The 27,262-nt window shown below is 37.2% G+C and overlaps 1 protein-coding gene across 2 annotated transcripts in view; it reads right to left on the reverse strand.

Moving 5' to 3' along the window:
* The window catches only part of VPS41 (VPS41 subunit of HOPS complex), a 107,507-nt gene extending 80,314 nt beyond the window's left edge, over positions 1-27,193 (reverse strand). The window contains exons 1-4 of one of the 2 annotated variants that reach the window (XM_015618382.1): positions 27,139-27,193; positions 23,320-23,358; positions 6,872-6,979; positions 3,727-3,804 (exon numbers count right to left, since the gene is read on the reverse strand). In XM_015618382.1, the coding sequence (XP_015473868.1) occupies positions 3,727-3,804; positions 6,872-6,979; positions 23,320-23,358; positions 27,139-27,159 (246 nt within the window). In that variant the 5' untranslated portion in view covers positions 27,160-27,193. Of the gene's footprint in view, positions 1-3,726; positions 3,805-6,871; positions 6,980-23,319; positions 23,359-26,019; positions 26,039-27,138 lie in introns of those variants that run through there. The other variant, XM_015618383.1, reaches the window with a different exon arrangement.
* Between the last annotated feature and the right edge of the window lie 69 nt (positions 27,194-27,262).

The following is a 27,262-nucleotide window of genomic DNA, read 5'->3' on the forward strand; positions in this document are numbered from 1 at the left end:
CACCGCTATACAATGTGTGACAATCAAGAAAAAAAAACATGATGCAAGGAAAGAAAAACACTGTAAAAAGAGATGCTGTGAGAACATATTCTGCTGAAACTCTAGCAGTCACAAATAGCTCACAAATGTTGAATGTTAAAAAGACTTAAATTTCTTTGTACTAAGAGAAGCTTTAAAACACTACATCATTTTCTAGACTCATGCATCACCACTGAAACACCTTCACCTTTAAATCCTCGTTACTTATAAAATAAGCAATCTTTCCCCTTCTAAAAGACTATCACTGGCACCATCCAAGACTTCTTACCACTTTTGCTTTAAGCTTGATGTCTATTAGAAGACCAGAATGGGGACAGGTTTTCTCGCCCTTTGAAAGCTTTTTGATTTGTTATGTAACTAAACATGTTTGTACAGCTTTCTCCATATCTACAAATTCTTAATCCACAGGATGTCAGTTCAGGCAATAATTATATTAATAAATTGTAGACAGTCTAAGAAGGAAAGAAAGATGGAGAGACATTTGGAATTAACGCGCTGTGAATCAGCCCTGCATCATCCTTTGTCAGTGGAATTAGCAGGCTTTTCTTCCCTCTTCTTGTTGCCTTTTAGTAATAATTTTCAGTGCATTTGACACATTTCATTTCACTCAATGCACTGAACCCTAATACAAGAGAACACCAGTTTGTCAAACATATGTTACTGAGGATGCATACCAGTTAATCTTAGGCAGCTGACATTGTCAAAGACAAGCCACCCTGGCAAGAGCTACAGAAATGCTAGGCAAAGAGGAGAGAGGGATAAGAACACAAGCACAACTGCTGAGATACCAAGCAACACAAAAGGCCAAAGCCTCCCAATTCCTGTCTCGATTCCCCCCAAATCACAAATATCTCACAACAGTTTCAAAAGCACACATTTCCACTGTTGTTGACAAGAGGAGTTGCAAGCCTGAAGAGACTAGTTGTCCACTTGGCATAGGATTCAACATCAGTTTCTTGAATTATGTAACTGATTTCTTTTGCACATAGGGAATCGCATTGTTATCCTTACTATTAATTTCTGCAATGTCACAAGACAGAAAATATCTGCTGAAACATCCTTTCAAAAAGAAAAATACATGAAAGAAACTCTCCAGGTACACTGTTTACTGAAAACAATTAAAATATTTCAGTATTTTACTCAGAAAAAATTGTATACAGAAAATTCTATGTACAAAATAAATACAATATTCTATATTCTTATTTCCAATAATGAGTAACAACAGATACTTCTCCTATTAACAACTTCAAGATAGAACTATATATGCCATTCCACCAATGAAAAAGGTTCTGAGAAGGAATTTGTTCTTTTTGGATCAGAGAAAAACAATCCGAAAAAATACCTCTAGTGAAAACAGCCTTTGCCAGCACATTTACAAGAAATGCTTTGTCCCTTTGTGTGACTTCAGGAAGTAATTCCCTTTTTTTTTCAGGAAAGGGTTAGGTTTTATTTGGGATTTACAACATTTAATTACTTTAATTTTAATACTTCAAATTCTCCATGCGGGACAATAAAGAGGCATTAGTAGGAGAGAACTGAATTAAGACCCCACTGAACGTTTTGATAGTGATACCTCTAGTCCGAAATCCAACATCTGAGAAGTTCAGGTTAGAAGGCAAATATTTTGATGCACAGCAGCCAGTTCAGAATAAACTCTCTATGGGTTCTGCAGCTGAACATTATTAATTCAGGAAACTTCTCAGCTTAAGCAGCCATGTACATTACAGAGCTGCTTTCTTCTCACATAGGCAGCCTGTTCTGTTCTACAACAGTTAGTAGATCCTCAAAAAACTTCTCTTTTAAAGACAAGTGGTACTAGAGAAAAATCACTCTTCTTCAAACTAGAAAAAAGAGGAATAAAAAGAAAAACAAGCACCATTTCCACCTAATCCATGATATAATCTATTGCACTGGAGACATGTACATTACAAAAGAGATAAAAACATTAAGAAGAGAATCCAAGAAACATTTCTTTTTCCTATTATCCTGTTCAAAAACAGTTTGTATTCTAACAATAGTTTTTTAAAAAAAATCATTGCCATCTTTATAAGAAGATACAGCACAAAAATCATCCTGAAGCAGGCCAAGTTTGGAAAAGTAACATCTTTGAGCAGAAAATAACTGTATAGTCCAACACTAACTTCATAAGAAACCACCCTCCCAGCAGGCACTGGAAGGACTTTTTAGTAATGAAAAGCAAAGAAAATAACAGCAGATTTCGGAGGGTGGGTATAAAGGGAATGCAGGGATTTTGTTTTACAGACTTCAGCAGGTCCCCTTGTTCCTGGCTCTACACCTAGGCAGTTCCCTAAGTCTCTACAGAAGGGGGATTTTATCTCTTGGAACTAGTGTGAGAGAACAATGCATTGGTGGTAGACAGAAGAAGATCGTTTGAGAACTAAAATTTTCCAAGCACCTTACACTGCTTTCACTGAATGGAACAAATACAAGTTTAGGACAGTTAATGCTTGACTCAATACAAAATCTGCACTTCATTTGAGTGAGTCTCTTACTCTGGCTTCTACTGCAGCAATGGAAGACACATTTAATCTGACCTGCCTCAAACAGAGAGTTTATCCTACTTCCCAGAGAAACTCTACCAAGAATCATGCATGTAAAGCAATCAGGACTGCAAGGGAGACACCAAAAGCTTTTCCTCTTTTGAAATGCAGTCAGCATTCTCAGCTGCAGGGCTGATGAACATACAAAATTAAAAGAAATAGAAGCACATAATTAGCTTGACTTTAATCAATCGCCAGTAAGGTCATTGTCAATCTGACTAAAATTAAATCTAGAAATTCCTTCAAGAGCTTTGCCTTAAGTTTATACTCCCCTACTCCCTTTCACAATTCATAATTGGGTTTCTCAAAAATATAAACACTTGACCCCTTCCATGCATCTGTGTCTGCTTTACAATGTATATTCTCTTTGCAAATCATGTCCACATCTTGCAGTGGTTTCTATGGCTAATGCTTACACTGCTATGAAAAAAGAATGCTTGGCTACTAGAATTTTTAATGACCTGAGGAGAAAAAAAAAATCATTAATTCTCTTCCTTCCACTCCCCAAGAAAAACAGGGAATTTGAAACTAATGAACTAATATCCACAATAAAAAGAAACATTTAATACTCTAGAACAGAGCTTTAAATTTAGCATGTTATTCCTGTCATACCATGAACCACAATAAGGAAAAGGGCTTCTTTTACTTCAATCAATACAATCCCTTAATAATTCAAACTTCAAAACATTTACATAAAATATTAGCATTATATACTAGTAATTGACAAACTGAGCCAGCAAGGTAATCAATCACTTTTCAATTACTTGTGGCAACCAGATAAGATGATAACGCATGAACTAATAATTGACAATAGTCACCTAATGAACAGGTTCTTGCCTTATGGGAGTAATGAGCTTTTGGGTTCCATTTTTAATAGCCACTTGCAATCATAAATACATATTTCCTCTTCTGCTTCATGAAGAAGTTTATTTATATTTATAAACTGAGATGTGCTCACCACAAAATCATGCAGAGTAACTTTTTTTCGCGAGGCCCATGCACTGCTTTTTATGTTATGGAATGTGTTAGTGTAATTGCAGGTGTAACAAGAGTGTTAACTGACTTATTAGTACATCACAGCAGTTTTACATTCCTGTAAATGGGCTCTGAATAATGTCATACTTACTACATCAAACTTCTGTGTGATGTTCCCCTGGACATCAAGTAAATAAACTTTGCCATAATGTGTTCCCAGTGCCAAAAACTGTGAAAGAAAGAGATTGATTACATAAACACAAAGACACCACAAGAAATACTACAGCAATGCTAAATGAATACCAGCAACACTGGGGAAATGAAAAAAGCCCACCACTTTCTATAGAGAAAGGTTATTTTAACTGTACCCAAAGAATAAAACAGGGAGGGCTTCAAGCCCATATTACTGTGATAGTGCAAGTTAGCTGTCAGAATGAGTCATGAGGACCCTCATCCACTGACAACTAATGGTGTGTCCGCAGTCTGTGCACACCAGCTGATGGACTGTGGCAGCAAATTAAAAATGCAGCGTGAGAGCAGGAACCAACAGAGATCTGAAATAGTTCCTAGATCCTTTCTGCAGTTTTGCTTCAATCCTAATGTTTCCTTTGAGCCTTATTTTTAATTCTCCTTCATTATCAAAATAAAAACAAAGTGTTCAAACATAGCAAAAGGCCAGCTGTAAGCCACTGGTAAAATACAGCTGAATTATGGAAGGTCTCTGACAGTGCATTTAAGCACACAGATAACTCCTGTTATCTTTGCTTTCCTTCACATAGTAACATTCCTAAATAGAATACTCCCACGACAAATACACTTCCTTGGAAATCTCTGGAGTTTCATTCTAAAAACTAGTAGCTAAATAAATAAATCTCCACCTAAATCCATACTATCTCAAACTTATTTTGATACAAACAAGAAGGGAATTGATTCTGAGAGATCTGCTGTTAATTGAACCATGTGAACTACACCTAAACAGAAAAGATAGAATTTCAGTACTACTTGATTTATGACAGAGGTTTCTTTTATTTGCCCCCTCCCCCACCCTCCCACTTTCAGCATTACTGAAATAGTCTAGGCTACTCAATTCTCTGTATTTCACTGCATGTGAGCATGCTTCATTGCAACCTATAATGAAATGCTCAAATTTACAGGCACTGCTAAGCGTGTCAGTCAGGCAGCACAATCTTTAAAAAATAACCTTACAGAAAGTCAAGGTTTAAAAGGATTTATCAAAATGGAATTGCTTAAAATGAAATTTCAGTTCAGGCACTTAAAATATGAAGCTACATTAAAAGGAGTCAAGAAAGGGAAAGAAGGGGTTCATTAGAAATTCATTCCCTGCAATGCCTTTCACTCCTGCAAGGTTGCCTTTTTTCAGGAAGAAAAAAGTCCCCCGGGTAAAAAAATCAATACTGGTTAATAAAACATCAGGTGTGCAGACATAACTAGGTATGACTATTCCACTGCACAGGCCTGCTTGAATGCACCAGGTGCCATGACGATTAGTCATCCAGTGTAGACAGCAAGCCTGGTGAAAATATGATGCTTTAGCAGCAAAAATGAAAAAATAAAAAAAAAAATCTGGGGGGAAATTAGTCTGAATGCAGAAGCCAGATCTCAGGATTCCCAGCAAAGTTAAACTGCTTTAGTCTGAGCCATACTTTCCATATTACTGTATAATTTTTCTAACTATAGCAATTAGTAGAGCTTTTCCTTTTCGTTCAGGGAAAAAAATCCCAAAAACCACAACCAGAATGAAACAGAAATACCCTTGCACAACCTATAACCCAGCTTCATTTTCAAGCTCTCTGTTGGAAGAGACCTATTCCTAAAAGACTGCAGTACCTGGCTAACAATATGGCTAACAATATTGATTCTTCTCATAAATAGTGTAACTAGTTTGCTGGAAAACTGAAAGTGCTGGGATACTTCAACAGTTTTCCTGTGTTGTCATGCTTTGTGACACTATAGTAAAAGCTGTATCTGTGCACATCCTTATAGAAAAATCCAGTTAAACTCTTGGCTTTTAAAATTTACCTGAGATGCAGGAATAAAAGGTAACAGAAACAGGCTACAAACAAAGAGGAAATGCTTGCCAATTTTCCAAATATCTATGTAACTCTAGGTTGTCAAAAACATTTTAAAAAGACTTATTGTTTTCATTCACACAGTTAAAATACAAGCTTCATCTTAAGAGCCTCCTGAGCCATAGCAACAGTCCTCTGAGGAAAAGAAACACAACACAAGTCAATCTAAAAATATAGCCAAACAATAAAGATAGATCCCTCAACAATAACTGTTTAGGAGATATTACCAGCTATGAAAAATTATACATTCAGAAAATAGCTACTATGTTTTACATACTAATAGTTGACAAATCATTAACTCATACTTTCAGATGCACTTCAGCATGCCTCAATATTCAAAAATGTTTTTCAATATTTATAAAAGAGAAGAAAACTCATAAAATACAAAAGCAATTGTTTAAGTCACTAAAGAAGAATATGAAGTTTATTCCTTTTAAGAATAAAATATTAATTCTTCTTAACATTTCTTTAGTTTGCATGGTCTATTACTTTACCCCTATCACTCTCTGGTACATCAAAATCTCTAGCATGTGCAGTTGCTCTTTTTGTTTTTAACATACTGAATCAGGGAAGGGGGCAGGAAAGTGTTAGTATGACACCCTCCAAAAGAAAAACCTAAGCAAATAAAAAATACAGTAATTACTTTCTTCTACACTGTATTCACTTGTTTTCCACAGCTGAATATATACTGAGCTCCTGGCATGATCAAGTTGGTCTTTACTGACATAGGCTATACAAAGAAGCACAGTATATACCAACTTCCTTTCTGAACAAAGAAAAATTAGGACTGTATTCTGATTTCAGTTCATAATACTGCTCATAATTAAAACTGAGTGAGCAGTTTTCTAGTAGCTTATGTAAACATCTCATCTAACAAATCACTGCATCTTGAATTCTCACCTCATCTCCTCATTGAGAAAACGCATTTCTCACTGAAAAAATGCTTGATACAAACAAGAAGGTAATTGATTCTGAGAGATCTGCTGTTAATTGAACTATGTGAACTATTTGTTTTATCACTGAGAAAACATGGATTGTTCAATTAACCAGTGTTAATGGTGAATTTTGTTTACGTTACTGTTGCCTTGCAGTGCAACTCTAGATTTGGCATCACTTCTACATGGAAATATACTGATGCATTATAAGCACAGACAGTTATATAAAACCAGGCAGAAGTGCTATCTCAGCCACAAAGTCACATCATACCTTTTCATGCACTGTCATGCAGCTGGCTGCGTCCTTCTGGAGAATTTCAGTCACTCCATTAGAAAGCCGTTCATACTTGAGCTTAGGTTCTTCTTCACTCTCATCTTCCTAAATTTTTAGGAGCATAAGAAAAAGGGAGGAAGAGAGAAAAAACAACAAAAATATTTAGAAGTTTATTTTAGAGAAAAACAAACTAAAAGATATCCCAAAACTATCACACAGCAACAGGCGAAGATGGATCACTGCGATCTCTTCACAAAAGCCATTACAATCAAAAGCCAAACTTTCACAGTTTAATCATCTGAAGGGGTTTGGGCTGTGCTATTTTGTTACTGTTTTTTCTTTTTACTCCAAAGTTCTGAGTGCAAAGACTGTATAGCAGCATGTCAATTCAGCTGTAAGAGGCACTTACTTGATATCTAAAAAGCAGGAAAAAATGTGCATGTGTACTTTGTTACATAAAGTTAGTAATTTGCAATTTAGAAGTAAAATACAAAAAGAATGTATATGATACTGAATGATGATAAAATAAAGTGTGCCACTGTAGCCACAATGAACTGAAAGCTGAAGCATGCACATTACAAGAAACTTCACGACCTTTACAAGATGCTGCACCTCTGTAGCAAGGATAGAGGCAAAATGCTGCGAACAAAAATAAGAAGAATCCACTAGGAATAAGTTAATTGTATCAAAACCACCAATGGGCTTATGGTAAAAAAAAAAAAAATACTATAAATATGTTTTCTGGGAAAAGGATCAGGACACAGTATATTCCAATGAATCACCATTATCTTCTGCATGTTAGGATCTTTTCCTGGTCAATACTGAAGATTTCCTCTCTTTCTTTTCAAGCACATTAGGTATTATCACCCAATCACTACTTAAATGCAAGGAAAGATCATGGGGCAAATAGTGAAGAGAAAGGAAACCAAGCTAAAAAAACCCCCAAAACAAACAAGCAGCAAATTTATTGCTCGAAGAAGACCCAACATGTTTATCTTTTAGGAAAAGAAAATCCCAGTTGCAAATTAGCTCTTTGGCCACAGGCATCTATCTGTAACAGACAGTCTACAGAAGTATAATGCCAGAGAGATTCCACAGGCTTCAGTAAGTCTCACTTAATCTTATACATGCACAGACATACACAAACCCTTCTGTATCCCTTGGTCCTTACTGGAAAACAGTATACCTGCAATAATACTCTCCTACACTTGCTATTGACTGTAATGAATATATCAACACTGAGTATGTCTCCCATATAAAACATATTTTATTCTTAAGCAACCAGAATATACCAGTGCAGTGCTCTAGTTAAAGGAGTGCCCTGACTTCCCACTAACCACTGCCTTCCAATTCCTAAAAATGCATAGTGTCAGCCACAGCAGAACTATATTTGTGCAACACTTTCTTGTAGTCAATGATGCAAAAAATAAATTTGGAAGAGAGACATGTTAACAGGTTAATAAAATGCATTTTGTTTAAATTGCCTTTTCAGTACTCAAGCCAGTCTTTCCCAAGTTAAAAAGTATGGTCATTTACCATGTGTGCTACCATCATAACCTCATACAAAACACAAAGAAAGTCATATATACCTATAGAAACATCCAATATTTAGCTTACAGAAATATGCTGCAAAGAGAGTCAGTTTTAAAATGTTACGTGAGAGTTTTATGACAGAATACAAATGAGATTAATACAGGGATGTCAGCAGCACATGACGTAGGAGGATGAAGTGAGGTGTCAAAATGTCCACCAAGAAACAATTTTATTCAGTAAATCTAACACTGAACAAAGTTGTTACTAGACAGAATGACAATGTCAAATTACAGGTCTGTATATAAATCAGTCAAATTCCTCATGCCTACAGATCGTTAATAAATGGCTACAAGGTAGAGGGAGGAGGTAAAGTCAAAGTAAAAAGCATACATGTGATGGAAGGAGGGCGTAAGGAAATATGTGCCCATTTTATAACAATTAATACATTACTGCACTTTATACATTGCTTACAAAGATTACACTTGAAATGCATGGGCAATCATTGAATAAATTCATAAAAGTAAAAATTGAACTCCAGTCATCTAGTTTTTATAAGATCCCACATGTTGCTGGGGCCTGGACATCCAATGTGCAACCAACATGAAAAGTTAATTCTAGTCTCTTGAGTAGTTTGCATAAAATCATTCATCCATGGACCATTAGATAAAGTTACTGTAAATAAGTTTTGCCTGTCTTATTTATGAGTGAAAACTAAGTAATTTTTTCTGCACACACATATACAAAAAATATATACTTTCAAAAGTCAGTGCACCGAAGCATTCTGCCAGGCTTCAAAGTAAGTAAATAAAATGAAAACTCCCAAATATTAGGCATGATGATGTACCTATTTCACGCTTTCTTGACAGGTATCTTCTATGTTAAATAAAAGTCAAGCTAAAAGGTGAATTGAAATGAGGTTGGGGCACTTTACTGTAAACAAAATGAAATAAAAAGGTGATTTGCAAAAATTCAAAATTTGTCTACAGCTTCAGACTTTGATATATTAAATGCATTTGACGATCTCTTATTTAGAGTATCAGGGTTTAATAATTTTAAAGGTATTTTTCTATAAGAAAAAGCTTTTATGCAGTTTGAACTTCTAAAGTAAACACAAGCCAGTGTTAATAAAAGCAAATCAATAATTTTTGTTAAATTTTAATAATCTTGAAAACCCACAAATTAAACCATGAGCAGCCTGAGTTGAGATGTCAGTTAGCTGCGTTTCTATGACAACTCAGAGGAATAGTACCAGTCCTGACTTGCAGCAAAGCTAAGATATAAACAGAGTGACATTTACCCCATACAAGAGAACTCACAGCTTTCCTTTTTAAAGGGAAAAAATAATAAAAAAATCAATTGCTGAACTTAAATGGATTTTCACTAAGTGTATGGCACTTTCAATTAAACCTTCCTAGATGATTCTAAATATTTGAAAATAAAATTTTGTAACACTGCTTTTTGTACCACTACTTAATAGTACTTCAATATTTAATGCCTAAAATTATCTGAAACAACAATACTGAATTTGGAGATTCTTGACAAATGTTTTAAGAGAAAAAGAAATATTCACTGCACAAAATGTGTAAAGCACTCCACACACAGCAGCCTTAAATTCTGAAAGCGAAGGAGACCCACAGAGCTGTCAGGAGGAAGGTACCTTTGTGATGTTGTAAAATAAATAATGACAATTTTTCAACGACAATGAATGCTAACTTGAAACTCATACTCCATTTGATTTTCTACTTGCCTTTTAAAGCTAAAGCTACCAGTCATATTGCTAAAATATGCTGTAAAGAACAGGTATCCATAAACATTTCCCATTGAAAGCACATTTCCAACTGAATAAAATTACCCTAAGACTAATACAAACCCCTTCCTACTGAGAGCTCTTCCAGTTGTCATTGCTGAACACTCCTGAACTGAAAACAAATTCCTTTTCATTCACCCAGTGCCTACTCAATACCAACTCTTCTTCTGGAACCAATTTACAAAATAATAAGAGCCTCAAACGTGTAACAAGCTCTCTACTTGCAGTGGCACTGGCAAGGGATGCTCACCAGCCTGTCTGAACCCAGGTTCACAACCTTCTTCAGGTATTCTGCCCCATTTTTTCCTAGCTTTGCCTACAGGAACTACTGTGCTGGAATCATGAGTGAGAAAAAAATAAAAAAAGTCAGAAATCAGTCCTTGTGAAGAAAATTTCCAGAATAAACCTGTGGGCAGTTCCCAGAGTTATTCCATTAGCCCACATCTGCTCCTGCAGCAGAGGATCTGCCCACTGGACAGTCTGTCACATGAACTACATGCTCTATTGATTACAGATACTCTAATTACGCTACAGGCACTGACAGCAAAGTGTCATCCTTCCCACACAATTTGCCCTCCAAGTTTTTCAAAGCCTTTATGGAAATAAATGTTGTATACATTATAAGGCAAGTGTCCTTTCCCTTTGCCGCACATCGTCTGTCCAGTCCCAGCTAGAATTCCAGTTATTCTAAGTTCCATTCCAGCCTTGGTTATGCCTGCAAGTTTTGATCCTGTAGAGCATTTAAACTCCAATACAAAGACAGCTGAAGTCCATCACTGCAGCAATTTCAAAAAAGACACACAGCCTACTCCTACAAGGCCCTAGTGTCACAGGACTTCTTAAAAGGCTATGTCTGAAAAAAACCAAAACCAAAAAACCAACCAAAAAAAAAAACCCAGACAAAATAAACAAAAACCCTACAGGTAATTTTTCTTTTATTACATGCTTTCTTTCAAGTTTACATTGATTTCAGAGATTATAAGAAAAATGTTGATTTACCTCATTTCCTCCTGGCCAGGACAGGGTTAATTTTTGCAGTAGCCAGGGGACACATAGCTGGTATAGAGGCTATCCTACACCACTTCATGTCACTGCCAGGTGTGTGGAGGGAAGAAGACCCTTCTGAGGAGAAGGGGTTCTTCTGGTTGAGCAGACGACAGGTTGGGTAATGCTGGTTTCAAGCCAGAGTAGCAGGTGAGTATGGGTGAGTATTTTTTGCATGTGAATCACTCTCTTTTGTACACTTTAGCTATTAGTACTGTCACTGTAACTGTTCATTTTCTTATCTCATTGCTGTTTCTAGTAAATTGTTCTTATCTCAACCCACCATCCTTCCCTTTTGTGCCTCCTACTCTTCAGCCCACTGAAAGGGAAGGGGAGAAGAGGAGCAAGCAAGAAGCATGTGGTTTTAGTCTCAGTGGGAGCATTAAAGTGAGGAGCACCATTCCTAAATTGCAACACCCCCTAGCTTGCTGTAACTCAAAACCAAACCAAAAAACCCCATTTTGCTGCACAAAGTGTAACTTTGTATTACTGAAAAATATTACTGAAAAAAAGTGAGAAGAAACTACCTGGAAATTTGTGAGAGTAACTTTTCTTGACATTTAATACAGGTCAGACCTTCAGAAACCCTAGTATGAAATCAGCATTTTTATTTATTCAAATTGTCCTCATTATCACACAGAAAAAAAATAAAATTAAAGCAACTAGTTAGAGCTCCAGAATTACTAGTTTATACACTGTATGAAAATCTCCAGTAGAACCAAAGAAACCAACTCAAATTATTTTTAAATTAAAAGTTCATAGAACATTTTCAGTTACGCAAAAATGAATAAACACATCCTTAGTGCTCTTCCAGGGGCAGCTTCTCTTACAGAAATTCAATGACAAATATAGAAAGAAAAAGAAAACAACATAAAAAGACCTCAAGCCCTAAAATGAAGTCTCCAGGGATAGTTGCTTATTTCTCTTGTATATGTGCAGAAGCACAAAGTGCAGCAAAATACCCAGTAGAACTCCATTGCCAACATCATTTATTACCTTTCTTGGTTTTGACATCTTGACTTGATCCAAGGTATAACCATCTCTAACTCTTAATTTTTTTTAATGGAAATAATGTCTTAATCAGAGCATTGACTGACTGTCTCAGCTTTAGTTTTGAGGGCCTAGCTTTAGTTTTGAGGCTAGCTGGGGATCAATCTTTCATCTATAAATCCCCTATTTGACATGGGAGCGAAGAGTACTTAGCCGAGTGGCTGCTGTGTGGCTGAGAAGCAGAATGGATGACTTCTAGGCAGAGTCCTATGAAAGGCACATCATCAGGTCAGTTTTATACCACCATATGAACCCCTAGATGTCTGCAAATCCTTTTTATCACCAGAATTACTTGGAAGGGCAGGACTGCACCCAGAACAGCTGTGCAAACCTTACTTTGCACAAGAGATCCCAACAACCACCTAACAAACTTAAGGTTAACTGCCACAAGATTTCCATGACAAATACTACCCAACAAAAGATACAGATAAAGCGTTTTATTTAAATCTTCACAGCATTTCTATACCTCAGAACTATAGCAAAAGGGTCATAATGCCTCCTTTGGCCAATAAAGAAATGATGACTATTTTCAGCCTTTATCCTTTCCAGTTCAGCTCTCAGACCTTTGTTAGGACCCAACTATCTCCATTCATTCAAGGTAAATAGATACTGATTTACAAACAGACCTGATTTTACACTTGCTGAACCCCATTCCCCAAAATCTACAGGGAAAATATCCAACACCAAGTTCCTCAGACAAGCAGGTTCACTTATCTGTCATCTCTGGTTTTCTCTACCCACATTATATGTAGGCTAAAGGTGGCTCAGACAATCTGGTAATCCAGATAATCAGACAGAAGCTTCATATTCTCAGTATCACCCCACGAATATCCATGTGCACCATTTCTCACTTCTTTTTTTACCATATTTCACATCAAAACATTTTCTAATAGCTGTATGCTAAAACACTGAGACTTACCATACTTTTCTTGTATCTAGAGGCAATAATTAAGCTTGACAAACCATACACTTTCTTCACCCTGGAAATAATGCTCCAGTTTAGACATCCTTGCTCAGCTGGGACAATGAGCCAAGTCTTCAACTTTGCTGATCTGGACAGAAAGGCAAGATGCAGACAGAGCAGCTCTCTAGTACAGCTCTGCAGGACTAGGTCTGCTGACAGAGTTTACTCTCAGTTTTAGGACATAAATGGAAAAGGAAAACAGTGACTCTGTCCTAACATAATATTATGAAGGTTAAAGGATTGAAGGACTGTCTTCAAAGTACCAGTCAAACCTGCCTATAATCAAATTATCCAAAACACATAAAGGAGCTGGCTCCCACTCTAACACTTAACCTTCACTTTTAAGACAGCAAAGTCTTGAAGGCTCACAAGTCTTCCCCAAGCCCAGCTCCTTACAAATCTCCTCTGCTCTATCCCCTTGTAACCCTCAGATGGACCTTTGCTGATACCCTAACTTCCCTCTAACACTTTATCAAGCCCTCTTAGCCCAGTTTCAACACTTTTCAGTGTGCCTGCCAGGAACCCAATTTTCTTCCTCTTCAAAACTACCATGTCCTCAGTTGGAAGCTCATTTCCAGCCAAGCAATCTTCATGGCATAGCTTTCCCATACAGAGTTTAAAATGACTCCTTCTAGCTTGACATGAAACAGCTGTTCACAGGACACCAGAATCCAGCAAGAGCAGCTCACTGACTATACAATAGGTGGTTCTTGGAATTTAGCAGACCACAACTCCCATCCCAGCAGCACACCTACACCAGCTCAGAGACATTCAGAGGACTGAGACCAAGACTGACCACTGAGTTAAATGGATTTGGCAATGCAGACAATTGTCATCCTGTATTTCCATGACCTCTTTCCATATCTTAAAAGCATAGATATTCTTATAATATATGGAAGGAAAAAAGAATTTTATTTACTAATTAATGGCTAACATATTGCAAATGCAACATTTGCAATACAAGGGAACATGGCAAAATCTAGCAAAAAACCTACTTCAAGTGAAAATATCATGTGGAAGGAACACATGACTTTACACATACAGGAGGGGTAAGTAGCAAGCTGCAACAAATTGCTAACATCTGTTGATAAATTTAAGGAAGAAACATCATCATGTCACAACAAAACTGGGAGATCCCTTTGACTTCCACCCAAGACAAAGTCTCCGTACTATTTGGTAAAACCAATGAATAGGTTATTCAGGGTGTTTTGTGAGAACATGAAGAAAAACTCCTAATCTTTATCTACTTTAAATGGCTTATCCTGCTCCCAGCTTTAAGTGCAATAACTGGATTATACCTGTGATGAGGTAAATTTGCCTCCTCCTCCTTCTTATATTCCCATTTCACTGTCACAAAACAGTCGGTCTTTATAAATCCTACTATTGCCTTATGACTGCAGGCATCAGAATATTGCTTGTGCTTTAAAGATGAGGGGTAGAAGTTTTGAACCCTACACATTAAATTATCTATGTGATAATCTATAAGGTATTACCTATGTGATATAAGAAGGAACCCAGAAATATTTTTGGACATTTGTCCACTTCCTTCTACCCTAAGAGCAAATATGTTCAAGCAAACTGACCCACTATTAATTGCATTACCTGTGCATACCAGCAGTCTTATTCTTCCTCAGCAACACTTGGGAAAATTTATTTGAAGATGATGACAAATTCTGGTCAGAATGGGGGTAGGAGAAAAGTATGTCTTTGGAAAGTTTTAGAAGTCAAAATTGTCAAAAGACTCAAATTACTGAGGTGGGCAATAAGGTTGTAACCCTATCATTGTAAAGGAGGGAGCTATTTTCTCAAAGTTCTTCCATTGTAACATCAGGCGTCTTTGGTGTTTGCCTCTGATGCTGCTACTTTTGAAGGAAAGTGCCTGCCATTCTGACATGGAAGTCAGAAAAAAACCCTAGCTCAGGTCCTGCTTCTTCTCACACTAACTGGAACCCATGTTACAGTTTAGAAATAATTTAAATAATCATTATTTCTGAAAAAATATCTGGAAAGTCACAACACAGACTTAAATTTTTTTATTTTCATTGTTGCAAAACCTCTAGAAGATTGTTGCTCTTTACAATCAAAGAACACAAAGTATAATTTAGACTCTAATTTGATTCTTAAAAAGACAGTGCTTTGTGCTGGTTTTGCAGTAATTGTTTTTTGGTGAAGACAGAAAAAGTCAGCTATGGAAGTAATTCTCTGTGAGGAGCTGGTAGCTTCCTCCGTGCCTGGCAAAACCAATCGTTGCCTAAAGCTTGGAAAATTGGCACACTGCTAAGCCAATTAGAAAAGCTAGAAACATCTCTATGATAACACATTTACAAACAAAAAACTCTGGGAAGCCCTTTTGCTCCCTACAGAGGAGTAGGTGGATGGCCAAGCGTCTTTCCCAGTGAGGGCTGCTCAACCCTGGCATGGCTGCAGCTCTCTCAGCATGGCTCATAATGGACTTTATTTACTTAGGTGCTTTTAACCAGCCCTGCTGCAGACAGAAAGGCAAAAGCAGCAGCAGCAGTTTTTCTTTTTCCAGCATCTTGAATGAAGAAAAGGTGCCGAGTGGCGTGAGCAGTCCATGTGACCAACAACAGAAGCACAGCAAGCGATTCCCCGATTGCAGAGCCCGGACAAGGTTAACCTTTCAGCTCTGCAGAGCTCTGTAAAAACTGATAGAACTGATAGAACTCCTACTGATAGAACTTGGGAACAAATGAACCTATGAACACCAATTCTCTCCTGAGTCAGGAAAAAGTGAGGACACATGAGGAGAACAACATGGTAACCCTAAGGTTGGTGCAATGGAGGGAGGGAGAGGAGGAGGTGCTCCAAGCATCGGAGCTGAGATTCTTCTGCAAGCTGTGGTGAGGACTATAATACAACAGTTTCCCTGTAATTCATGAAGTGCATGGGGGGAAAGTTGTTCTAAAAGTTTATTTTATGTCTCATTATTCTCTTGTAATTATGTTAATAAATTTTTTCCTTTTGAAGTTTTGAGCCTGTTTCGCCCCTAAAGTGTTTTCTCCTAATCCTCATCTTACCCCATGAGTTTTCTTTTCTCCTCCTCTGCTTAACCATAGCTGAAGAAAATGAATGATTTTCATAGGTGCACTGGTGTTTGGCCAGCATCAACCCATTACACACCTCAAAACTCAAAGCTCCTCAAGTATTTCTTTTTTAAAAAGACTTCTGTGTTCTAAAGTGATGCAAACACACCTTCCCTGATGGCCATTTCTGAGTCTTACCTGGCCTTCCTTCGAAAGAAAACAAATCCAGAAGCAAGTACTCCATCCCCCACTATTTTGGATGATATATGCCCTTCTGCTGAAGAATCAAGTGCCACAGAGCAAACAAGGAGAATTATTGTAATAGGATGTGTAAATACTATGTAACAGCAGCTTCATCATTATCGTTTCTCAATCCCTAGGATATGGTTTCCAGATTTCTGATGCTACCTCAGTGACAAAGGGACTACCTATGTTATTTTCAGAATTAGGATCTCAACTCAATTTCTCTCAATGCAATAAAATCTCTAACATTACAGGAATTCCAGGAAAAACTCAGGCTAAAGGCCTTTAACCAGGAGGCTTGATAGTACCAAAACTGGAATACAATTTTATTGCAAGTTGTTGTTTTATTCACTGTGTTGAATTTAAATCCTGAGCAGTTTACCAGACCCTTTGGAAGCTCACTGAGAGAACATAAACCTCTTCTCCTCCGTTACTTTCATACCAAATAGTTGCTCCTACAGGAAAATTTTAACAAAGCAGAAAAAAAAACTGGTTAAAGAATGAGAATAGCACAGAGCATTTCACCTTGAAGTCACTGGCTCAAAAGCAGGTAGAGCAATAGTGAACAAAAGCTAGAAACCCATTAAAGTTTCCAGCTTGCACAAGAATTAATTTCAGTTCTGTAACTACTGGTATACAAAAAAAAAAGAGGCACAAAGACTGAAATTTCTAAACTGTGACAGCATGTCATAGTTTGACTTACGCTGCTTAAAATATTTCCCCTAATTCTATGGTGGAAATACAGAAAAAAACATGAATAACCTCTGATCTTATTCCTTTACAACTGTTCATAAGGCACATCACCAAAGCTTTTCCAGTATCTAGCTGTAAAATTGGTAAATATGGATTAGGATGGTAAAATTTCACACAGCAGCTTTCTGTTCTCCCCATGCATTTTCCACAGGGATTTATTTAATACCCTGGGAAAATGCAGATATACAGCAAGAGCACGGAATTAAGATGATATGGCTGCCTGTGAATAGGTCTCAAAATGGGCTGCATTTACAGTATGAAATGACACATAGATGAAAGACAAAACAGAGAGCATTTTATTTCTTTGTGAAACTGGTATGACATACCAACTATTAGAATATATTTGCACAAGAGCAGTGGAAGATTTACTCCCACAGGTTTGAAGGAGCTGGGCACCAGCCAAGTTTTGAAGTGTAAGTAACATAGAGATGACATACTGCACATGACCAATCCTCATAAAATGGCACATTTTAAAAAAATAGTAGTAAAAAGTCCCTAGAATACAATTTGGTTTCATTTCAACTACTTCAATTTATTTTACCAATAATTTTGTGCATTACAAAGAACACCTGAAACTTCCAAATCCACTTCAGTGTTCAAAAACATAAGTCCAGTGTTCAAAGGACAAGTCCATCCACACCAAGTATACCATACAGAGGCAGTACAGGATAGGCTGTTTTATCTTCCATGTCCAAATCCAATTCCAGCACAGAAAAATCTAAACTCAGTTCAAATCTCAATGAAGCTATGCATTTCTACTTTTACTGTCCTTTTGCTGAGTAAGGAACTTGGGCAAACATTTGTTTCCCCTGTGAACACTACTCAAGCAACCCAGTTGCCACCTTGTGATCTACTGCTTATGAAAAGCTGACAGCACAGTTTTGGGAATAGCAGTTTTTGAAGCTCACCTACCCACAACTGGGGAAGAGCTGAATTTCACCATTACTTTCTTTTTGCAGCCAAGAGTGTTATTCCACATAGAGAAATACATTTAGTGTTTTGGAAAAGCCACATCTGCCTACTCTGCTAACACAGTAGCTTTGCAATTGCATTTAATTTATGGAGGAAGCACAGCAGCATTTTAACTTTTTATGTATTCCACAACACACAGATAGAACAGGCACTTCTGGTTAATATTAATAGCTCATTAAATGAAGTATTTAATTTTCACTCAAAACCAGAACATCTTAAAAGAATATTGTAATAATCCATTTTTTCCTGCAAGTCAATGCTCTAATAATGTTTATTATAATGTTAGTTACTAGTCACTGCAAACTTGTTTCTCAAATTAATGTATGAAAAGATTCCATTTAAACTTCAATAAATAATTTACTATGCTCATCCTACTGACTCAAATTGATAAATTATTTGCATGATACATTTCCTCATCAATAAAGAGAACTTTGTACTTGGAATTTATCTAACTTTTCCTTCCATTCTCCCCAAAAGGCCAATTTAATTTAAAGCCATGCAGAGGGAAGCAATCTCTCTTCAGACTTCCAGACATGTGAAACAGAATATACTTTTTAAGCATTTTTCTCCCATTTTGTGTTTTAAAATATAATCTAGCGTACAACTATTCAATAGTAAGGAAAAGTGGTGTGATTAAAAGAAGTACTTTGGAAAAGATCAGACAGGAGACTAAAAGAGGCAATTTGGACTAAGGTACAGGAGCCACATCTATTTTTCAACCATCCATTTTTCTTGCAATGGTGATGCCCCTTCAAATGCTACTATCCACAGAACAGCTTACCTCTTCCAGCCCAGTGCTCCACACTCCATATTAAGAGAACATTTTGATGGAAACACAGTATGACAAGGAGCCTTTTTCACCAGATGCTTTATTTACTTGAAATTATTTAATTGCTTTGACCTAATCCAGATCCAACCTACAAGACTAAAACTTGGAGTGCACTGAAAAGAGAAAGAAAATATCAAGGCTTTTTAGTTGCCTCTTTTTAAGACTTACATTTTTTCTTAACTGTGCTCCTGCTCTGTTCAGTTTTCAAAACCTTTAAGAACAAGACCACTGCTAATTTCAGTGGTAAACGTGTATCAGAGACAGATATTTCTAAACCATCAGAAATAGTTTGAGCCTTGGATTAACCAGGAATTTCTACAATACCTTCCTCTCTACAAACTCTCATGGAATTTATTAATATAGTGTTTAAATACCTAAACAAGAAACTAAATGAACAAGCATATCCCTTTCACAGGGTGACAGTGATTAAAACAATGAAAAGAAACAGTAAAAGAAACTTAAGAAGGGGACATATAAAAATAGAAGTGTTAGAATGAAAATATATGCAATACTGATATAATACTAACACATTCATGCAGCTAACAAAAATGTAGGAATAAAGATATTAATGCACCTTTTTAAAAAAATACTACTTTAATACCTCTTTGCAGAACATGAACATCTGCACTGGTTTAACAAGCAAACAACTGCAAAACAAAAAATTTCTGCTGTAGTGCAGCATTAAAAAAATAACAAAAAACAACAGTGACATGCCTTATATAATCAAAGATCATTTCTTGGGACATAGCACCCATTTATAATTCCAGGGGCATTTGTTCTTGAAAGGGTGTTTCCTGTAAAAAGTCACATGCTGGATCAGCATAATCTGCTCATAACCCCTGCAGGAAATTCGAATGGAGGAAAAAATTTCAAGACTTTTATTCTTTGCTAATTAACTGGCAAAACATAACTATCTGTCTGACAGAAAAGTTTATCTGAGAAAAGCAAGATTTTACGGAAACAGATGCATTGTGAGGAAGAATAATTTGCAAATTAATTCAGATTCAGGCTGTACATAACTTACAGAGATTTTTTTTTTTTCCTCCACAGCTTCCAAATAGCCAAAAGTGAGACTGCTTTGCTATATACTTTTTAGATCTCATCACATGTGACAGTCCAAACATTTAGCTTCAGGTGCCATAAATGAAATTAAATAAGCCAATAAAACCATATTTTACTAGGACTTTTCAGCCAAACCAACCTACTCAGATCCAGACTCAAATCTGGCTGCATATTTGACAATTAGACAAGGTTAGCATAAGTAACACAAATATACCTCAGGAAAAAAAAAATCCAAAAAACAAACACCCACCAAAAACTACCAAAATCAAATGTCTAAAGCCAAACATACAAAAAGAAAATACTTTTGCTTCAAGGCTACAGTAAAGTTACTTTACAAAACAAAGAGGTTTTCCCCTAAGAATTAGAGGACTATTAGAGAGACAGCTTCCTCGTCATACCATGGCATAATATATAGCAGTCTGACTACAGGAAAAGAAAAAGCTTATAATACCCCAAATCATATATAAGAACATGATAGTAAAGTGTCAACTGTACTCTAGTTACAAGGAGAGATCAATTACACTCCTTCAAGTTCTACAAATTTTACAAGTCATTACAGCTATCTCTACATTGAAAGAATGATCTGCTTAATGCCTGAACAAATGCACCATCTCTGCTAATTGATACCTTTGCATTTTACACACTCTGACTTCAGTAGATGAGAAGTATCTTACACCAGGGCAGCCTTAGGAACTCAACGTCCTGTGGAGCCATGGCTGGAACCAAACTTACATTGAGGAGCTCTCAGATGATGGACATTCAAGACAGTCAATTTTTGCAGACTCCCACATTTGAGGTCTACTATTAAGCTCTACCACCAAGTCTGCAAATAAGCATCCTGGCAATTGTTAAAGAGCCTGTCATTCAAAACAAACCAAGCAGGTAGCAAAATAGCACTCAAATCTTATTTGCTAGAAGATGCTAAATGAATGATAGTAAGAGAGTTGGTGCATGAGACAAAATTAATGTATATTTGGTTCTTTGCTAAGAAAATAGCACAGAAGTATAAAAAAATTTGAAAAATAAAATAAAAAATCCATGCTTTGTTTACATATCCAGTTCAGACAGGAGCATAATTTACTCAAAATCATAAATTCTAATATTGCTTTCCTCCAGAATGGAAAACACATCTATAATAAGTAGGATATGTGTCATATGCCCTCTGTAATCATTAGTAACAATATTCAACTTTATATGAAGAATTTAAATTAAATTAATTGCAAGAGTAATTGTATATGTAAAAAGTTTTAGTACTATGGAAAGATGTCTATGAAGTCCATGCCATAAATATATTTTTTAATGGCTAAAACTAAACACAGGCTCCAAGAATTAGTCCTTGATTCTAGAACCACCACCATAAAATACATCCCTGATTATTCAAACTATATTCAAAAGAAATAATTACAATTTTATGATCACAAGAGCTAGGAATGAAGCCATCAGCTTGATCTTAGCTCAGACCATACTTCAAGTAATATAAGCAAGCACTGAGAACATTTACACTTTGTGCTTTTACCAATTTGGTTTTACCTGAACAACCATTAGAAATAGTCTTAACAGTTTCATTCCATTAACTATCTACTGATGACCAAGATACTAACGACTGGACTTAATACTCAAAGATGACTAATGCAAAGCATTTTCACAGACATTAGAATGACAATTGTTCTTTAGATACAGTATCTACATTCTCAATACATAAATTTCCTTTTCACCTCTCTCTGCATATGAAATGAACATTAAAAATAGACATCAACTTTAACATAGGTCTAGCTGAAATTTTAGGACTTTCAATTTTGTGAAAGATGCATGATGTCTATTTTTCCTTAAGGTAAATAACAAATCCCCACCAACCTGGCAACCCATTTATGATTAATTCTGCTGTAAATACTGATTTCTTACAGACTTTTAAAGGCCATTAGAAGTGCTATTTTTTAATTACAGTAGGCTTGAAGAAAAAAAAAAATCACCTCAGTTGGTAAGTATCTGTGTTCACTATCCTGTGAATGTCAAGCCTTGAGAAGATTACTGTTCTACTAAGTACTGAGTCCTTGCCCAATGATTGTTTATCTCCACATCACAAAGCACTATTCAGAATGGAAGCATTTCACAATGGGCAAAAAAAGACTGGCCCTGGCAGCTGTTCCACAGAGCAATATTAAAGGGCCAAAAAAACCCTGCTTCTCACTAGTACTGCTGTTCAGTTCCACTGAAGACGACCACTCAATGGCAGAAAGAAAAAAAAATTTTTTTTTTTTTTAACCTTCCACTGCAGAAATATTTTTTCAGAAACCACCACTAAGGTCTGCACTCTCCACTGTCATAGATATTAGGCTTTTTGTCTGCTTAAACCCAGATCTCAAGCATGGAGATCTGTCCCTTGGTAAAAAACAAAATCTTCCTAATAGCAAATCCATTAAAGTTTCCTAAGTCTAGGAGCCAATCTGACTTAGATATGTAATGGGTGAAAATACTCAAGGTAATAGGCCTCTCTGTGTCATCTGTTCTTGCTGGTGGGCCACAACTTAAGCTGCTCAGCCACCTTTATTTCTTCCTTCCTGTAGCCATCCCAGACCACCCTGATATCAATTATTTCTTTATTATCTTTTATGGTTCCTTCAATGATGGCAGGTTTGGAGTTAGTACATTACTGTTCAGACACAAACTCTTGAATTCTCTGTAGCTTTCTTCCTCTCTTCACTCCCAGCCACCTTTTCCCATCACCTACAGCAGTGCAGAGATCTCTCCGGAAAATGAGACAATTTTTGACAAAACATCATCTCAAGAACAGAGAATCTACAGGACATGATTAAGTCTAGACTGTGAAGCTATTAAAATAACAAAGTAATTAGCTAAATGTAGTATTACTGCATATATAATTATACTTACAAATTTTTATTTCATTGAAACAGAAGCAAATGCATTTGAATTTATCTCTCAACATAATTCATTTTACTATAATGGGGCAATGGTGGGTTCTTTTTAAACATAAAGGACCTTCTAATAGCAATTCACAGCTTCTCTTTAATAATTTAAGCCCAGATTAACAATCCTTTACATAATACTGGCCAAACGTGTAGAAACAACCAGTGAACTGACCACACTGGCACAGATTTGAGTGTGAAACATTTTAAGAAGGGTTACCTCAGATTCATCTGTTGATTCCTCATTAGACCTGGTTTCCTGAAAATGACAAAAAAAAAGAAAGGGGTAAATATCTAAGTATATACATAATTGAGCAGTAATTCCTGTTAAGAAGTACCTTTAAACCCTTATTAAGAAATGAAAGACAGAGCAGAAGCAACTGAAAGTTCAGAGCTTCCATCCTTGTCATTCATACTCGATTTGTGCTTGCACTTGCATTCAAGTGCCACGGTGATACTCAGGAGCAGCAGGGACACTGTTGCCAGTTACCCTAAAAGAGAGAGTGATTGGGTCATCTGAGAATCTATCCCTGTGATATCTTCCTCTCTTCCAGAAGCAGGAGCAAATACTGCAAAGCAACTGCCCATATCTTGACTTCCAAGGCAGAACAGCATTCTCAAGTTATCCACAAGGCAGCTTTGCTATTCAATTATTCAGTTGTCAATAGGCTTATTTTAAACTTGAATAACTTCAAACCATTTTCCATAGAAATCCAGCATTCAGTGACTTTCTCCTTCCCATTAGATGTTAATGCAAGACGTGGCTTTCTCCTGACTTTGAAACAACTGTACCTTTAAAGTATCTCTCTCTGTCAAGATGATTCTTTCTACCCTACAAAAAAAATTTTGTAAGTCAACTCCTTCTCATCCCTCGTCTGTCCACTGAGAAAATCTGCTGATGCAATGCCTCCTCAAAGAAGTCAGCAAAACGAAGATTTACTTAACGTATTTATCTTTATCAACAGCAATAAAGGATTACAACTAATACACCAGCAGTGAATGAAAGCATTTTAACAATAAAATATGACACAAGAACAAGCAAGATAGAAGGCAGCATTTCAAATCCAATGAAGGGAGTCTTTGAAGAATAAGATTAATAAGTACAGAATTCCACCAGACAAGACAAAAAAAAAAAAAAAAATAAAAGTTACAATTCCTTACCAACAGTTTAGAGAAAAATGGAAAAGTAAGAAAATTTAAGGCACTGACAACCAGTGTAATTTTTGGTTTCTCATATTTATTTATTTTCTATGTTTATATAATGCACTGATTGTGACTAGTACACCAAAAAAGCAAAGGCTTCCTTCTCATTAGTGGAGGCTCACATTGATGCTCATAATGACCATCACAGGAGATGGGAGACAAGCAAAGCAGCACTTCTACCTGCAACAGGAACCTTCCTGAAACATCTGTTTCCTCCATTTTATTCACAGCAGATAGTTCCACCTCTAAAATACACATCCCATAAAAGGGTTATCAGTGTAGTCCATGCTTGTGACATGAGTTGGGAAATTGCAAGTAAGAAGTATATAGGAATCAAAGGAAGATGGATTAAAATCCTGGCATCCATTGAAGTTTAGGTTTGACTTTGCAAACACAATTGTATCTCTGTCAGTCTCCCACTCTCTAATCACAAGCTGCTGTAACTTTTCAGGAAATTACAATTTTTTTACATACAATTTTTGTGCATCTTAAACTCTACTTAACAATAACCAAGTGAGAAAAGACTAAAACATTTTGGTGTAATATCCAGATGACTGGATGAGCTAGAACAACACACAATGTACAATGCAAAGTATCATCCAATCCTCATAAAAAAGCTGTGATTTTCTCTCCTGAACACCAAGAGCTGCCAACTCAACTCCTTAATAAATCAAAATTAATAGCACCATTGTTATTATATTTTAATATAATTCACATAGTGTGGAAATAAACCAACTCTCCCAGACAAAGGAATTACAGCAAGTGACATTTTTGCTGGTATACATGAGACTTTTTTGTGCAGCTACACCACCTACATCTGCCCCTCATAGGTCCACATTATTTTGGCTGTCTAGGAACAGAAACTTACTTTCAGGATAAGCTCACTATGTAACACCATGCCGTCAGACCAACACACGTGCAGGCTGGCATTAACAGCCCACTTACTGAGACAACAGGTGGTCCTCACACCCACCTGAGCCACTAAACTGAGCTGCAAGTTATGTGCAAAGGCATCCCTAGAGAATATTGACATTAGGGCATGCCAGAAGTTGATTCCAACAATCAATTCATGTGAACTAAGAAAATATCAATCCATTTTTACCTAGCACATCTGACCTGGCATCCCTACTGTATTCACAAAGCACTGCAACCCCAAATACTAAATTTCACAAATGGCATACAAATGCTTCATGGCATTTATATTTTACTGCAGAAAATAACATTAAAAAAAATAAAAATCAGAGGGAGCCTTGGCTTAGAAAAGCAATGCAGAAATTGTATTTGTTCCCTGACAAGAACTTAGCTGAAGGTGCTTAGAATTGATACTTATCTACAAACTCTGGTAGCAACTTACTATGAAAAGCATTTTCCCTGGGTTTTCCTACTTGCTTAGGCAAACTGGAACAGTAAACTGTAGCTATGATTGCCCTGGGTTTTGTTAGGCTCCTTTGCCTTCCCTCCAAATGCATGAACTGAGAGGATTATCCTCCACTTCCACTTTTTAATAGCTTTGTAAGTGCAGAAAGGAAATCCCTAAAAAAGGGATTTGTAGACAAACAGAAGCCAAAAACAGGTAGGAACAGCAGTCTCTAGCAAGCTCAGACTCCAGGGAAAATCAGCAGTACACTTCAGCCGGCTGACAAATGTTGTTTAAGTAGCCTAATAGTGAAGTAAGGGAACACAGATGAGGGCATAGAAATGTGAAGTAATCTCTCACCATTATAATCTCTCACTTTACAGATCCAACATAACTTCTCAAAAAATTCTTACGCGGGCTTTCAAGTGCAATGGGTATCGGGTTTTCCTTCCCCTGGTTTTACAAACATCAAATGTTATCCACTACATGTTTAGGCACATAACCTGAACCTGATGGAAGGTGAAAGCCACAAAGCTCGAGTTTTACAGAGACACATGCACAACACACACATCCCTTTCAGTAGAGGTGTGCGCATGCTACCAACAGGAACTAAACTGAAATGAGTATGGTAACTCTCCTATCATAGTCCAAAGAGAACAAAACACAGACTAGTCACTTGTAATCTTAATCTCTTGTATTGTTAGAGACTTGTCCGAGTTTGTTTCATCCTTCCAAAGGCTGCTATAGTTAAAAACTCATCAAGCCTGGGGGAAAAAAAAGTCTCCCTCCTAACAAAAACTCGGTCAGCAGGAAGGTGGAAACCAGATGCCAGCCTCTAACTACGGCCGGTTACCTTGAAGTAATTTTAAAACTCTCCCTTTTAGGCACCCAGGACTGACAAAGACTGCACAGCTCAGCTGTCTGTCCAAACCCTGGTTCATCAAAGAACCATTTAGAAAGTACTTGAAAGGGCCAGGAACTGCACTTTTTACTTTATTATTTTTTTTTCCTTGGGAAAGAGCAACCTAGGGACGGGGAGCTTTAGGACAACACCCGATTAAGGGAACAACAGCACCAAACTCCTCAAGTTTTGTCTCAGAAAAAAAATTCCCTTGTTGAGATGAACTTGGTCGTGTCTCCTATGTCCCTCGGTAGAGAGACCCTCCGGCTCATTAACCTTGGCTCCACAGCGGCGCCAGACGCATTTCTAAACCCACCCTCCCGGCCAGACCCAGGTTCCGCTGCCTCCATCTTCCCTCCTCCAGCTCGGTGCAGCGAGCCTGTCCCGGAGGCTGTGCCGAGGTTGTCGCGGCCGGCCCCGCACCCCACAGGGCTGAATGCCGGCCCCTACCCCCTGGCACAGGCCCTGTCCCTCCGCCCCTCCACTCCCGTGTGCCCCCGGCCCAGCCCCGCGCTTCCGCCGTCCCGCTCTATGCCCCGCTCCCGGCGCTGCGGCCACAGCGCACTGACAGCCTCTACCTTCTCCCCGGCTTCCGCCATGGCGTGGCCAGGCAGCTGTCATGTGAGGGGCAGGAAGCCGGCGGCGCGGAGCACTCTGGGAAATGTAGTTTCGGAGGGAAAGGATGGTTTCCTTTTCTTTCTT

The sequence above is a fragment of the Parus major genome, chromosome 2 (assembly GCF_001522545.3).
Source record: "Parus major isolate Abel chromosome 2, Parus_major1.1, whole genome shotgun sequence".
Classification (NCBI taxonomy): Eukaryota; Metazoa; Chordata; class Aves; order Passeriformes; family Paridae; genus Parus; species Parus major.